The 14,923-nt window shown below is 55.8% G+C and overlaps 1 protein-coding gene across 2 annotated transcripts; it reads right to left on the minus strand.

Moving 5' to 3' along the window:
- Window positions 1–1,762: 1,762 nt before the first annotated feature.
- On the minus strand, window positions 1,763–10,603 carry SNCB (synuclein beta). 2 transcript variants are annotated; one of them, XM_047731680.1, is made up of 6 exons: window positions 10,307–10,603; window positions 9,535–9,664; window positions 6,716–6,757; window positions 6,376–6,494; window positions 2,782–2,871; window positions 1,763–2,411 (listed from the first exon to the last, which is right to left on the minus strand). In XM_047731680.1, exons 2-6 carry the CDS (start codon window positions 9,653–9,655, stop codon window positions 2,379–2,381), a joined length of 405 nt encoding a protein of 134 aa, XP_047587636.1. In that variant the 5' UTR covers window positions 9,656–9,664; window positions 10,307–10,603; the 3' UTR covers window positions 1,763–2,378. The 2 variants fall into 2 exon arrangements, with proteins under 2 accessions (XP_047587636.1, XP_047587635.1); XM_047731679.1 differs by having other exon boundaries at window positions 2,782–2,874.
- Window positions 10,604–14,923: the final 4,320 nt, after the last annotated feature.

Below are 14,923 nucleotides of genomic sequence, written 5' to 3' on the forward strand. Positions count from 1 at the left end.
GGCACCCAGGAAGGAAGAATAAACCTCCCCACAAGCCAGATGGTGAACCTGGTTTCAGCATCCAAAAATGGAAATCAGGTGCTGGTAGCGGGAGGGGAGGTGGCAAACTCAAATTCTTTACCAGCCAGGTAGTACATAAAAATGAGGAAAGTGGATGAGATGAAGACGAGAGGGAGGGAAAGGGGCTGTCGCTAACTGGAATCAAATGAGAAAAATTTAAACTTTGGGCTAGCACAAACATCCCTACAGGCCAAATTTAACACGAGGGCCACGACTTTGCAATCCCCGCGATGAGTGGGTTTGTAAATAGGGTCTTAATTCAGTCAAAAGGGATCTGAGATCCCGGCACCTGCATGCTGAATCAGAGGATCTGAGCCCACCGGTTTGTTCTCTACACGCACGTCTGCCAGCTGCCTCCTACTTCCGGAAATAATGGCTTGCACACTGCAGGCCAAGGTGACCCGAGTGGACCGGCCTCCTGCAGGGTTCAAGGCCTACCCAGGCCTGGCACCATCTCTCGCTCCCAACGACTCAGGAAAGGACGAAGCGCTAACACCTGGGGGTTGATTAAATGGAGCAAGCTCCTTCCGGCCCTGGGGCTGAAGGGCGAAACAGGGCTAAAGTCGGAAAGGAGGTCGCACCCGGGAAAAAAAGGGTGACGTCTTGCACAGACTTGGTGGGGGCCCTTGCGGCAAAGCAGAGCGGGGCTTCCGCATGAGCGGGGGTGGGGCCTCGTACAAGCCTGGTTAGAGAGCCGCTGCGGCAAATGAGGCCAGAGCGCCGCACCGATGGGGGCGGGGCTTGTCACTAGCGGGGGCGGAGCTTCGGCGTGGGGCGCCTCAAAGCTGAGCAGAGTAGAGCCTTCGCCTTGCGGGAGGCGGGGCCTTTGCGCCTCACCGCGGCGTCTCCGCCCCCTTCTTCCCCACACCTTGGCGGTGTTGGGGGCCCTCTAGTGCCGATCCTTATCTGCTCAGGGCTTCGGACCGGCTTCCCAGCTTTCTGAGGACCCTTGCCCACCTTTGCGGAGGCCTCAAACCTCCGAGCGCTTTTCCGAGAGGGATGGAGCGCCGGTTGCCCGCGCTCTGCCTCCTTCTGGGGCAACTGTCCATTCCCCTTGTCCCTGGACGCGTCTTTCTGCGTTGGTCAGTTGTGCGCAGGGCTGAGCGCCTGTAAACGTTCTGCCTGAGCGTAAAAGGCTCTTTCAGTGCCCGCGCTGCTGGTTTCCGAGGGCTCCTGGGCGGCGCGCATAACTAAGTGCGCGCGCGAGTCCGCACGTGCGGGTCAGCAGGCGTGCATGCGTATCTGCACGTGTGCCCCTGCCAGGGTGCGTACACTCGGGCGGGCGCGCCAGGACCATTGTACGCGCACACATGTCTGCATGTGCATTGTCATCCGCGACCCTGCTTTGCGTGTACAGAGAGGTGAGCCCGTCCACCCTGCGCTGCGGTGGCGAGGGGCTTCCTTTCGCCTTGCACCCCCAGCGGGAGCTTTACAGTCCAGCAGGTGGCGCCCGAGGCCACCTTCACGCCTCCCAGCGAACCGCGATTCCCAGTCTGGGTAGACCCTCTCCCCTGCGTCATCCCGGGCGGGGTGGGGGTGGGGGAGGATAGGAGATGGAGAAACTGAGGCCCGAGGTGGTCAGTCTTGTACCTGGGCTGAAGGTGCCAGGCACCAGAGAGCGCAGTGGAGTAGTCTGGGGCGTGGAAGCCCGCCGGCCGCCCCCACCCACCGCCCAACCCTGCCTTGCCCGAGCGGCGGCGGCTACAGACAGATTGGCTTTATTCGTGGACACGCGGAGCGGGGAGGCACCCGGGCCCGCCCACCCAGGACACGCTCACACGGGGGTTGGGGAACTCTCCATGCCACAATCATGACACACGACGCCCGCGTTCGGACTGGGCTGGCTGAGGGAGGGGGCATGGCACAGCCTGGCTCCTGGTTTGGCTAAAAAAAAAAAGGTTCTTGGGGTCGTTGTGGGAGTGGGGTGGGAGGCTCTGGGGCTGCCCGGGGGACCCTCAGAGAGCCTCTGTTGGGAGTGTGTGGGGGGAGCCGTCGCTTTCTGATCTTCTTTTAAAAATACATAGAACATGCTACATCCGCGCAGACATTGGACGGGGTAGGGTGGGGAGGAGGCAACGTAGGTGGGGCGAAGCTACCAGCCACGGCCGCAGCCCCGGCCCTGTCCAGGCCCCAGGGATCCACGCGGGCGGGTAGGACAGACAGATGGACAGACACCAACACAGGCTCCAAGGGGCCCCCTTGGAGTAAAGGAAGATCTTGTGTTTGGGGGGAAGGGGTAGAAGGACAGCCCTGGTTCTGGGGAAGGGGCAGGGGACAGGGAAGGGATTGTGCTGCTGGTGGGGGGCCGTCCTGGGCCCTTACGCCTCTGGCTCATACTCCTGATACTCCTCCTGCATCAGAGGGATGGGGGTGGAGTGGGGAAGAGCAAAAGAGGAAGGGGTTGGAAACCAAGTGGCCATGTTCTGGCCCCGAGACTCCTCCCCCTCAAGGAGGAACAGTGCATGCCCCTCTCCCTGGGCAGGGGAAGAACCTGGAAGTTGGGGATAGCTGGGACTTCCCTGGGCAGGGGTGCCTGGGCCCCAGTACTTGGCCCCATCTGTCCTCCCTCTCTGCTGCCACCTCCTAGGGCCTGGGTTCTAGAAAAGGGGGTGTGAAGTTTCCTGGCCCAACCCTATCCTCTCAGGGACTTCCCACCCCAGCTGGGAATGGTGGCAATCTTCTGGGATGCCCAAAGCCCCACCCAGCCCTGCCACCACTCACCTGGGGCGGTTCCTCGTAACTCTCGCCTTCTGGCTCCATCAGGGGCTCGATCAGCGGCTCCTCAGCAGCTTCCTGGGCCACTTCCTCTGGCTGTCGGCAGAGAAGGGACAGGGCCATGAGGGCAGCTGGGAGATGCTCCCCCAAATTCCCACCCTGGGAAGCCTTTTTGGCTGATTGGGGGAAGGCTAGGCTTTGTTGGCTGTACAACCAGAAATTTTAATTCAATTGCCTTGGAATCCAATTGCCTTGGAAGTGGACTAAGGCATGAGGGGTGAAATCCCCCTAGATCACCATGAAGCTGGGAGTGGTAAGATGAGGGGCTCTCCATACCCCTCTCCCCAGTGCCTCGTAGCCTACTGCTCTTCCATCATTTGGACTGGATGGGATGGGGAGATAGACAGTATACTCCATCACTGACTTATCCTTACCTGCCTTGTGTTAGGCTCTGCTGAGCATCAGGACCCCAGAGAGAACCCTGGAGGCTCCTCTGGGCTGGAGGGAGATGGAAGCTCTGAGACAGGGCCAGGCAGGAGCTTGGAGCCATTCCCCTGCCACCTTCCACCCATCCCTCCCCCAGGGTCCTGTGTGGCCTGGTTTCTTCAGCTGTTGCTATTTTAAGATAAGCTGGAAGCAACAGCTCATGGTGTTGCTTGGATGTGTGAGCTAAGACTCTCCCTTCCCCCCTGCATCTGCTGCCCTAACGGGTGCAGACCAGCAGGCACACAAGCAGGGAGGCTGCCAGACACATGGCCAGCCACCTGTGTGTGAGCACACGTGTATGCACACATACGAGACAGAGCTGGCTGCACGTGCCCACCCACAATCACCTGGGGTCCATGCACGGCTGCACACGGCCACATGTGGGTGGCACGCTCCTGGACCCCCGGAGGGGGGAACCTGTAGGTAGGAGGTTATACGACCTCCCCATTCCCCACATATAACCACTGTCCCTCCCTATTGGGCAGAGATAAGAATCCTGGGAGCCTGGAGGGCTGGCCTAGAGAAGGCTTGCCTGACCCCCATCCAGGTAGCCTCAGTTCCTTCACGTGGCCAGTGGAGGCGGGCCCCGTGGGCACCCGAGTTTACAGCTACTGCCCTGGCTCATTTTCCCCAGTGTACAGATGGGTATATCAAGGCCTAGGAGGTGGGTAAATTGGAAGTTTGCCCCAGGTCACCCAGTATTAAAAATTCCAGCTGGAACTCATTGCTTGGCAACAACCCACACGTCCAGCAGCAGCAGAACGGAGGTGGGCAGTATGGCCCATCAGGGGTGGATGGCGCACAGCGAGAGGGGAGAAGGGCCGCACCTGCCATGCGCAGCCGAATTGCCGCACAGTTGAGCACAAGCAGCCAGGAGAAGAGCGTGTGCTTTGTGGTAACATGGAAATGGGGTTAAAAATACCCAACTCATCTGTGCTGACAGAAGTCAAGGAGCAATGACCCTTGGTGAGGGAGGCAGCGCCAGGACCAAGGGAAGGTGAATAAGGCACTTAGGGTACACATTTAAGAAGGCCCCCACTCTTAGGGCCATGCATATGAGACCCCAGAGTGGGTGTTCCCCCTCAAATTTTGGGTCCCAGTATCCTCCCTCATCTTACCCTTGTCTTGGTCCCGGGGGTCAGGGACTGGAAGAAGGCCTAAGGCAGGCTTCTGAGGGGCTGATGTCCTGTGTCTTAATATGAGTGCTGGTTACACGTGGGGGCTCGCTCTGTGAAAACTTATTGGGGCTGTGTGCTTTTTGTATGTATGTTGTACTTTAATAAAAAGTTTACTTTAAAAACATCCCAGCCCGGCCACTCACTAGCTCAGGTCAGTCACTTCACCTCTGGAGTCAGCTGCCTTAGATGGGAAATGCGATGGTGCTGTCTGCTCTGTAGGGGGACAGGGAGGGTTGCATGGTAAGGCACCGAAGCAGAATGGGAGGTGGGGACACTCGGAAATGTGCACCCTGGGCTTGTGCGGGTTCCGCATGCCTCATAGCCCCAAAGGGCTGCTGTTTAAATAGTAAGTCCATGATCCTGAGCTCCCTTGTGAGCAGAGGCTTGGGGTGTCAGAAGTGGTGGTAGGAAGGAGGAGGCCTAAGAGTAATGGTTCTGGGCAAAGGCACCTCGAGGCTGAGAGCTCAGGCTCAGATCTGGCTTTCTCTGCACCCCAGCTCCCAGCACGGACCCTGGCCCTGGGGTGGCTACCAGCAACTTCACTGCTGTAAACCTGAGCTTCTCCTCCCAAGTACCTTCTTAGAGAGGCAGGCAAGTCACTTCACCTCTCTGGGCCTTGGCTCCTTCATCTGTAAAATGGACATGCTGTAGTGCCTTCTTCCCAGAGAATATAAAGATTCAGTGAGTTACTCCAGGTACTGAGTCTAGAACCCTGCCTGCCCACATAAGAGATCAGTGAACAGGAGGGATCCTTGGAACAATAATACATGGGGAGTCACACAGCTGATAAAACGCATACACGGGACCTAAGCCAGAACTTCCAAGTCAAGCCCCAGACCAGTGACAGGCAAAAGGGTCAATGTGTAAAGGCCTGTGATGAAGGGTGGTCCTTGGACCCGCAGTACCAGCATCACTCTGGCATCTGTTTGAAATGCAAACTCTCAGGTCCCACCTCAGACCTACTAAATCAGAAATTCTAGGGAGGCGGCAGACAGTCTGTATTTTAACCTGGCCTCCTGCTGATTTGGATGCACACAGAAGTTTTGAGAACCTCTGATAAATACCTAATGTGTGTAAAAGCCCTCTTGCATTCATCTTCTGTCTTATAGGCAAAGAAGCCCGCTCAGAGAGGTGATGGACTCTGCCCAGGGTCATGGAGTCAGTAGTGGAGGTGGCACTTGAATCCAACTCTGGTGTTTCAGAGTTCACAGGTCTTATGCTATAGTGGGTCCCAAGGAAGGTATCTTCCTTCATGCACGTGGGGGTACTATTGTCCTGTCTGCACAAGTATGCAATGGACAACACAGCCCTCCCCCGTGGTCCACACTCGCTCATGCCTGCCTCAGGGCCTTTGCCAATGCTGTTCTACTGCCTGAGATACAATTCTCACAAGGCTCACCTCATCCCTTGGGGGTCAGCTCAAATGTCACCTCAACAGAGAAGCCCTCCCAACTACAGCAGTCCCTTTACACCTCGACTCTCTACCATATCACCTTTGTCTTTTCTTCACAGCACTTAGCCCCGTCTAAAACCATCTCATTCATTGGTTATCTATCTTCTTCCACTATAGCATCTGCTCCCTGAACATAGGAACTTATTCGCCATGGCAACTTCTAGAATAATTCCTCTCTGGCATGGATACTTGTTGAAGACAAGAAAGAACAAACAACCCGTGACATGCGGACGTGGCCCACAGTGGCCCGGGTCACACTCAGAAGCAGGATACATGTATACAGCCAGAACTGGGGGCACAGTCACAGGGACTACCGCACCCCTGCCCACCCTGCGAACTCACGCTGAGCCGAGTCTAGCAGAGCTCCGTAGAACGTGAGGCCAGGTGTGCCTCCAGCTGGCTGAGGCGTGTTTATGGTGTGCCTGGCATGTGTGTGCATACACGCGTGGGTGTGTGCGTGTGCATGGCGAGAGGACAGCTCACCTTCAGGTCAGCGGAGAATTCCTCCTTCTTCACCAGGCCCGTGGCCGCGGCGATGTTGCCGGCCCCGGAGAACACGGCTCCTCCCAGGTGGGACGCCTGCTCCTTGGTTTTCTCAGCCACTGGAGCAGGGAGGCGATTGGGGAAGGGGGTGGGGGCCCAGGGAAAGCAGAAAGAAATGCGTCTCTCTCCCACACGGTGTTCCAGCCGGCCTCCCTCATGGAGCACACTCTCAGGAATCCTTGGGGGTGCCCTCTTCCACCGCCGCCACCCCCCTCCAGATCCCGGCCAGATCCCAGGCCCGAGGTGAGGGAAGGGCGCTGTGCCAGGGCTGGGCTGGTACCTGAAGCCACTCCTTGCACCACCCCCTCTCGGGTCTTGCTTCCTGCAGGGACAAAAAGGAGCACACATCAGGGCTCTGAGCTGAGGGAACAGAGCCTCCGGCAAGCGTGGTGGTTATGGAGTGGGCCGAGGGACCCAGTCGGCAGTGGGCATCCTGGCCCCAGCACAAATCCCGCAGATGCCCCCCCCACCCCATCACAGCACTGAGCCCTCCACACCTACTTCCTGAGGAGTTCTCCCCCCACCGCCGGCCCCTCCTCCACCTGAAAAGATCTCCATGCCTACTGGGGGGATGCTGCCTGGGAGCCAACACTGCTCAAAGCGCATTCCTTTATGTCTCAGCCCAGGGGTGAGCAGGTGAGGGTGGGAGTGGGGGTGTATTTGGAAAGGTTCCTCTGGTGCCCTTGATGCCTGACTGCCCACATCCCACCTATGGACCCTCACACCCACCAGCCCCCACTCCATTTCTTCTAAAGTCTCTTCTAACTGGGGTGTGAGTTCCTTCTTCTGGCCAGGGTGAGGAGCTTCTCAAGTATGTGATGGGTCCGAGGGTGCCTGACACCCATGGCACTGGCTGGGTCTTCTCAGGAGGGTAACTGCTGGGAGAGGCAAGATGGTCTGATCCGAGGTGGGCGGGGAGGGGGCAGGAGGCTTCAGGGTAGTGGGGAGTCTCCTATTCTGGGAATGTAGCAATACAGACAACAGCTGGTAGACCCTGAAATGGGTAATGGGTGTCTGGGAGGGCTGAGGCTAGTGGAAGCAGAGGACAGCATGGGAAGGCAGGAAGGCCCCAGGCTCTGGCCAGCCAGACAGAGACAGTGGGGGGTGGTGGTGTGCTGTATTGCATCCCGTCATTCCTCCCACAAACATTTGTTGGCACCTGCTCTGTGCCAGGTCCTAGGCCAAAGGCTCACCATCAGATGGGGTAAGAGAAGAGCAGATTTGGTGCCCTGGACCTCAAGTAGTGGGGCAAGGACTTCCATCCAGCCTCCAAGGGGTACATGGTAGGGGAGGGGCACTGCCTGGGCCTTGGCAAATGGGGAGCAGGGAGATATGCAGAAAGGAGACTGGGGAGGGTATCTCAGGCACAGGAAACCACCCAGATAGGGCACAGAGAGGTGTCCTTTCCGGGCCTGCACAGAGCCCAGCAGTGCTATCTGTGCGCCTGGAGAGATGGACACATGGACTGAGGCAGGATGGAGAATGGCATTGAGTTACAGGCTGCAGGAAACTGAGGCTTTAATGTGTAGGAACTGGGGGCCATTGGGGGTTCCTGGGCAGGCGGAAGAGCAGCAGGTGCCAAACTAAGGGGAAGGGGGTGCTTCGAGTCTGTTAGCAGGGAGACCGAGCTGGGTGCCAGGGATACATAGGAGCGAAAGGGCGGCCAGATACATAGGAGGAGGGCGGCCAGAGCTGGGGCCTGACAGGTGTAGGCTCAAGCCTCCAACTTATCTCCATCACCTGTGCCCTAGTTCCAGCCACCCTCATCTGCTGGCTACACTACCCTCCACCAGGCCTCCCTGCATTTGGTCTCTCCACAGAGACCCAAGGAAACTTTCTACGATGAAGTCAGATCATGTCAGTCCCTAGCTTACAATCTCTCCTGGCAGGTAGGTCATAATGATCCTTTGGCCTGGGCATCAAGGCCCCCTTGTGAGCTGCCACTCACCGGTTTTTCTGATCTCAACCCCAACCATTGCTGCCTGCCCTCTGCTCTCTGGCCCTGTCCTCATCAGCCCTTTTCTGCTTCCTCCAACTCCCCTCCTCCAGCCAGCTTCTTATTCTTTGGGGTTCAGCTCAAATGCTAGCCTCTATGATTACGCTACTGCAGTGGTCCCCATCCCAGCCGCTGGATGTCAGATCCCACGACTGGAGTGCTCTGTATCACTATCAGGAGAGTCGGCACCTACTAGCGTGTAGTAAGAAGTCGGTATTTTTCAAATTGCCACAATCCCAAATCTGCCACAACCACGGGCAAATTAACCAGCCCTCTTCCGCCCACACAAAGGATCATTCTGCCTACTACACACCGGTAAGCCCTGAATCACCACAGAAATTCGGTAATCAGTCAGTGTGGGGCCTTACATCCCCTTATGCAAATGACCCTGTGGGCTCCTTCTCCTCTCACACTTAGGATGAGAGATTTTAATCACTCAGCCTTTCTCTTCACACAGCTGGAAGCGGCAAGGAGGAGGGACCCAGAGGCAATGATGGAGCTCCTGGCATCAGGAGGCAGGAAGACCCTAACAGCGGCTCTGAGGTGGACCTTGCAGGAGAGGAGGGCTAAGGGGCAGTCCCAATAACACAGGGGCTCTGGAGTTGATAAGTCTTGGCTCCAACTCCAGCTTCAGGTTTCAACAGCTGTGTGACCTTGAGCACTGTAGTTAAACCTCTGGGAACCCCACTTTTCTTGGTCTGTGGAATGGGCGAGGGGCATGACGTGAGGTAATGGATGTTATGGCATTTCCCAGGGTACTCCGCAGAGAGTAAGGGCTAAACACCAGGAACTAGTAATCATGTGAGTAAGAACAAGGCTGTCTGCTTTGACCCATGCATCTGTCCCCGGCCTTTCAGCTGAACCCCACCCTCCCCAACTCTTCCCTCCATTTTCCTCTCCCCATAGGTCTCAACACTGACCCAGGCTTCCTTCTGCTGGCTGCGTCCCCAGTGACCCCTACTGACCCCGCCCCATCTGCTGACTCATATTCTCCCGCCTAGACCCCTCCGTGGACAACTCCCTCCCTCCAATGACCCTGGCCCCACTCCCTCGAAGGACCCCCAAACCCCGCAGAGCCCCGGAAGCCTTGCCCCCTTGCCCACCGACGTAGAGGACGCCCTCCTTGGTCTTCTCCGCGGCCTCGGTGACCCCCTGCTTGGTTTTCTCCGCGGCGGCCACGACGCCCTCCTTGGCCATGGACAGGCCCTTCATGAACACGTCCATCCTGGCGGCCTGGGGAGGGCGAACACACCGGCACGGGTGCGCTGGCCCCGCACCCTCACCCCATTCCTTCCCCTGGGACGCTGGTTAACCCCCCCCTTCGCTCCTGAGACCCCGGCACCCTTCCAGGCCGGGCCCCCTCCTGTCACACCCCCTGCCCAGCGGGAGGCCACAGGGCCGCGACAAGTCCCGGCGTCCTTGAAACCCGGGGACGCGGGAGGAGCCACTGCCTCGGTTATTCGGGGCATTGCAACCTGCAGCCCCGCGCAATCGGGGTGCTGGGCTCGGCGCGAAGTCCGGGGACCTGCCTGTATACACGACAGAGTCACACGACCATACACACAAACATTCTTCACCGACACGCTCACGTGCACATACAGGACACGCAGACGTTCAAACGCGCACGGACACCCTGACACACAGGAACACACGGGCCTGGAAGCACGACCACACGGCCACCCAGCCAGTTGCGGGCACAGGCAGCAGTCACACAAACACCCCAGGGCGCGCACCGACACGCACCTACCGGAACCCTCTCTGCGTTCTCGCGCGGGTTCCCCGTCTCCGCTCCCAGCCGCTTCCCCATCCCGCCCAGTCCCCTCTCCTTCCCCAGCCCCTTCCCGGACCCCGGCGTCCGGAGCGCGGCCGCCTCACCTGGAAGCTGGGCCGGGGCTGGGGATGGAGGAGCGGCTGCGGCTGCGGCGCGCGGACGCAGGGGATCGGCTAGGCCGGGCTGGGGTGGGCTTGGGGCGGATGGGGGTCGGGGCCTCGCCAAGTGCCCAGGTCGGTCGGCAGCAGGCGGGGCGCGGGCCCTGAGCCGGGGCGCAGCGATGCCCGGGCCTTCGGTGCGTCGCCAGCAGCGGATCGCGCCTTGCGCCCTGCGGGACCGCACGCTCCGGCTCCGGTTCCGTCTCCGGCTCCCGCTCCGGCGCTGCGGCAGCTCTGAGCTCAGCGCCCCCTCTGGCGGCCGCACCGCCCCCTCAGCCTGACTGACAGGGGGCGGGGAGGGTGACATCTCCGCGGAGCCCGCTAGCCTCCCGGGGCCGGTCCCCGACGCGCCACTGGGGACCTCTGAGCGTCAGACCCGCATCCAGCCCCCGAGAGCCTAATCGGGTGGGGGAGACAATGCAGAGCGCCAAGAGTAGGGAAGACATACTGTCTGCAGTTGGCTTTGGGGTTCAAATGGGTTTGAATCTCAGGGGTGCTTCTTATTAACTGTGGGACCTTGGGCTACTCAGTCTTCCTATCTGAACGCCAGTTTCTTTTCCGGCAAAATAATAGATGACTCGCTCAACGAATGTTGATTGAACGTTTAGACAGACGCTAGGCAGGGTTGAGGCTGGGGACAGTGGAAAAGGAAACCAAGGTCCCTGCCCTTGGGGAGTTTACAATGATGTGTTTGTGTGTATGCAGAAATGGGAAAACAAACGTGTCAGCACTTAAACCTAACAAGGTTGTTTCAGCTTGTGAGCAATGTTATGAAGATAATGGAATGGTGATGTAACAGAATGACTAGAGGAGGGTGCTTGAGACAGAGTGGCCAGGGAAGGCCAGTGGGAGCAGAGACCCCAAAGAGGCATCCGGGCCAATGTGGGAAAGATCCATAGGGAGGCAGCTGCACATGCAAAGGTCCTGAGACAGAACTGTGCTTAGGAACAGATAAAAGGAAGTACAGCTGGATAGCCAGGCGTGAATGAGGATTAGACAAGACCATTTGTTGGTGTGTGGTTATGGTGGGGATTGTCAAATGGCCATAGAATGCCAGGCACACATAGGTCCTCAGTTGGAGCAATGACAGAATTATGCCCAAGAAATTATGGGATCCCAGAGGAAGAGGACTGCAGCTGATCAGGGGAATCAGGAAAGTCTGAACAGAGGAGGTGACCTCTGTGCTAGGTTTCATGGGAGAAATAAGTTTTTACCTGGAAGACAGGCTGGAATGGCATTTTAGGCTATGGGTATAGCATGGGCAAAGGCACTGTGGCTGGAAATGCAGGGTGGGTAAATGACAGGGGATGAGGTGAGGAGGCAGCCAGACAGTGCAAGGGCCTGGGAGGGAAAGTGTTCATAGGCCACTGATAGAGCTGCAAATTGGTGCATGGTTTTTGGAAGGCAGTCTGCCAGTGTTTACCAAAAACATAAATGCATGCTCCTTTTGAGCCAACAGTTCCCCTTCCAGGAATTCATTCCTTGGATTGGCTCACACAAGCGCACAAAGCCATTTGTACAAGGATGTTCACTACAGCACTGAAAATAATGCAAATGTCCATCTGTAGGGGACTGGCTAGTTAATTGTGGGACATCTGTCCAGTGAAAGGATGAGCAGGACCCATGTGTACTGATATGGGAGTGTATGGAGAAATGGTGTGAAGTGAGAGAGGGAGGTACTAAACTGTAATGTGGGGAACTAGTCAGTTTTGATACATAGACACACACAGTTACATAAGACGCCTTATACACACATATATACATACTTACATCTAGATATGCAAAGATCATGCCAGCAAGGACTTCCAAAATAGGGTTATAGCAGTTGCCCCTGGCAAATGGGGCTGAGAGCACTCAAGGAGGGAAGGTTTTTACATTTTTTCACCTTCCTTCTTATGCTGTTTGGTTATTTTACTTTGAAAAGTATTTTATTTTTATTTTTATTTTTATTTATTTTTAAAGATTTTATTTATTTATTTGACAGAGATCACAAGTAGGCAGAGAGGCAGGCAGAGGGGGGGGAGCAGGCTAAAGGCTAGCATGGGTGATATCTGTCATTATTTTTGGCCTCTCAGCATTGGAACTTTCCCCTTCTTATGTTTGGGGGATCCCGCACATTCTGAGGCAGGGCCCACCTCCCGCTCTGGGAGCCGACAGTGCTTTCCTAGCCTTCCTTGAAGCCCAGACATGTGACCTCAGCCCCAGACACCTTAGCCCCAGCCTTGAACCTGAATTAGCAGGGAAGGAGGGCTCTTAGCTCTGGCGAGGACTGGTGGTGGTGGTGGTGGCAGGTCCTACTAGGGACCATGGACAGCAGTGACACTGCTTCTGGGTGCATCCAGCACCAACAGCGCAACCACGTTGTCCATGACCAGCTGTAGCATCGAGAGAACCTTCTAGAGTCTGCTTGGCAGTGTGATTTGGAGCATTAATCCAGGATGCTCTGTCTTCAAGGGGGACTCTCTGGCCTTCCTGGAGAGTTTCTGAGCTGCCCAGTATTGGATAATAAAATCCTTATCTGCTTAAATTAGCCAGAAACGATTTTTGTGACTCTCGACTAAGAACCCCAGAATGCCAAAATAGATGATGAAGAAACAAAGAGGAGGGAGGGGGGAAGAGAGAAAGACCACACGAAGGGTGTTGTATTTCTGTCATAGGAACTGGGAGGTCACTAAGGATTTTAAGCACCAGGGAGACTGAAATGAGATTTGCATTTTGTGGAACCACATGGAGGTGAACGGTTGGAGGGTCTGGGACACAGCAAGATCATGAGAAAGCTGGGGCAGAATCCATCAGGACTGATGGTGGAGCCTGAACCAGAAAAGCCTCAGTGAGACTGGAACAGGTTTGGAGGGACAGTTGGGTGTTGTTTAGGAGGTAACCTATTATGTGTTGGGGAAGAGGCAGAGGGATGAGTTGAGGGAAGATTCCCAGGTTTCTGGCTAGGACAGCAGGTGAGAGATGCTGTTGCAAAATGAATTAGGCATTGAGGTGGCTCAAGACCTGGGTGGCTCAGTCGGTTAAGTGTTTGCCTTCAGCTCAGGTCATGATCCCAGGGTCCTGGGATCTCAGCCCTGCATCGGGCTCCCTGCTTGGCAGGAAGCCTGCTTCTCCCTCTCCCTCTGCCTGCTGTTCCCCATGCTTGTGTTCTCCTCTGTCAAATAAATAAATAAAATCTGAAAGAAAGAAAGAAAGAAGAAACAACATAGAGGAGATGAGGCAGCTTCCAGGATTGGGTGGGGGTGGTGGTGATGGAGAGCTTGTTTGAGGCCTAATAGAGCTGATTGTGCAGTGCCTGATAGACAAACTGAAGGAGGTATCCAGCAGATGGACATCGAGCTGGAGCTCAGGGCATCACTTGGAGCTGGCTGCAGGTATCTATTTGGGCCACTGTGTACTTGGAATTCTTTAACGTGTGGCTTTCTTAAGCAGAGAGATACCTTGATTTGTAGAAGTTGCCCACATCCATGGTGTGAATTCTCTCTTTGTGATTGATTTCACTGTCAGTGTGATGTCACAGAGCGAGAACTGGGAAGAGATGGGCCACAGTATGGCCTTTTACAGTATTTTCACCATACAGATAAATTTAATAAGAACAATCTTAAAAGCATTGATAATAATAAAATAACTAGGAAGCTATGTTTTGAGCATTTATCATCTGTTTTAAACATAATCTATATAACCGTAAGCTTATATAATTTAATTTTTGATAATGACCTTAACACCTAGCTCACAAACTCCTGAAACTGTAATAATTGCTCTCATGAGCTGGTCTAAGGCAGCCCAGTATCCTACCGGATTTGGAGTCATTAGCATGCAGGTGGTGGCTAGAGCCATGGGGGATGCGGTTGCCCAGGAGAACATGGAGAGTGACAAGGAGAGGGTCCAGAAGAGAATCCTGAGGCACTGCAAACTTCACATGTGGCCAGGGGCAGAGGACCTGGCTAAGAGACTGAGAAGGAACAGCACAGGGAAGAGGAGAAGCTGGAAAGATTGGTAGCCGGGAAACCAAGGGGATGAGAGGACAGCTGGTTAAATGCTACAGAGGGGCCAAAAGCAACGAGGAGTGATGAGCCCTCAGATTCACAGCAAGGGGGCCGTCAGGGACATTAACAGTAGCACAGGGGTTATGGGAGCCCAGGAGGGAAGGGGCACCTCCAGAAAGCCTCCAGGAGAAAGTGATATTCAGGCTGGGTTTTGAAAGATGAGAAGGACCTCACAAGTGATGGTGAACATTCTTGGCAGAAGATTCAACAGGTGAAAAAGTCCAGGGTGCAAACGGAGCAGAAGACAGGGTTACATTGTGAATCAGGCAGGCAGTTCATCTGGCTGCTAATACAGAAGCTTAGGCAAAGCAGGTTTTTATTCCTTCACTTAAAGAAGCCCAGTGGTAGGCAGGCCACAGCTGGTTTGACAACTGCACATTCCTCAGGAATCTAGACTCCTACCTTCCTGTGCCACCATTCTTTTTTTTTTTTTAAGATTTTATTTATTTATTTGACAGAATCACAAGTAGGCAGAGAGGCAGGCAGAGAGAGAGGGAGGAGGAAGAGCCCGATGCGG

This window comes from Lutra lutra, chromosome 5 (assembly GCF_902655055.1).
Source record: "Lutra lutra chromosome 5, mLutLut1.2, whole genome shotgun sequence".
Lineage (NCBI taxonomy): Eukaryota > Metazoa > Chordata > Mammalia > Carnivora > Mustelidae > Lutra > Lutra lutra.

What these genes read in the sequence shown, in the direction of transcription:
- SNCB (XM_047731679.1), bottom strand. Translation starts at nt 9,655, where the DNA reads ATGGACGTGTTCATGAAGGGCCTGTCCATGGCCAAGGAGGGCGTCGTG. An exon ending in GGAGGGCGTCCTCTACGTCG is followed by an intron (nt 6,758 to 9,534) that starts GTGGGCAAGGGG and finishes TTGTCCCTGCAG; the next exon opens with GAAGCAAGACCCGAGAGGGG. An exon ending in GGTGCAAGGAGTGGCTTCAG is followed by an intron (nt 6,495 to 6,715) that starts GTACCAGCCCAG and finishes TCCCTGCTCCAG; the next exon opens with TGGCTGAGAAAACCAAGGAG.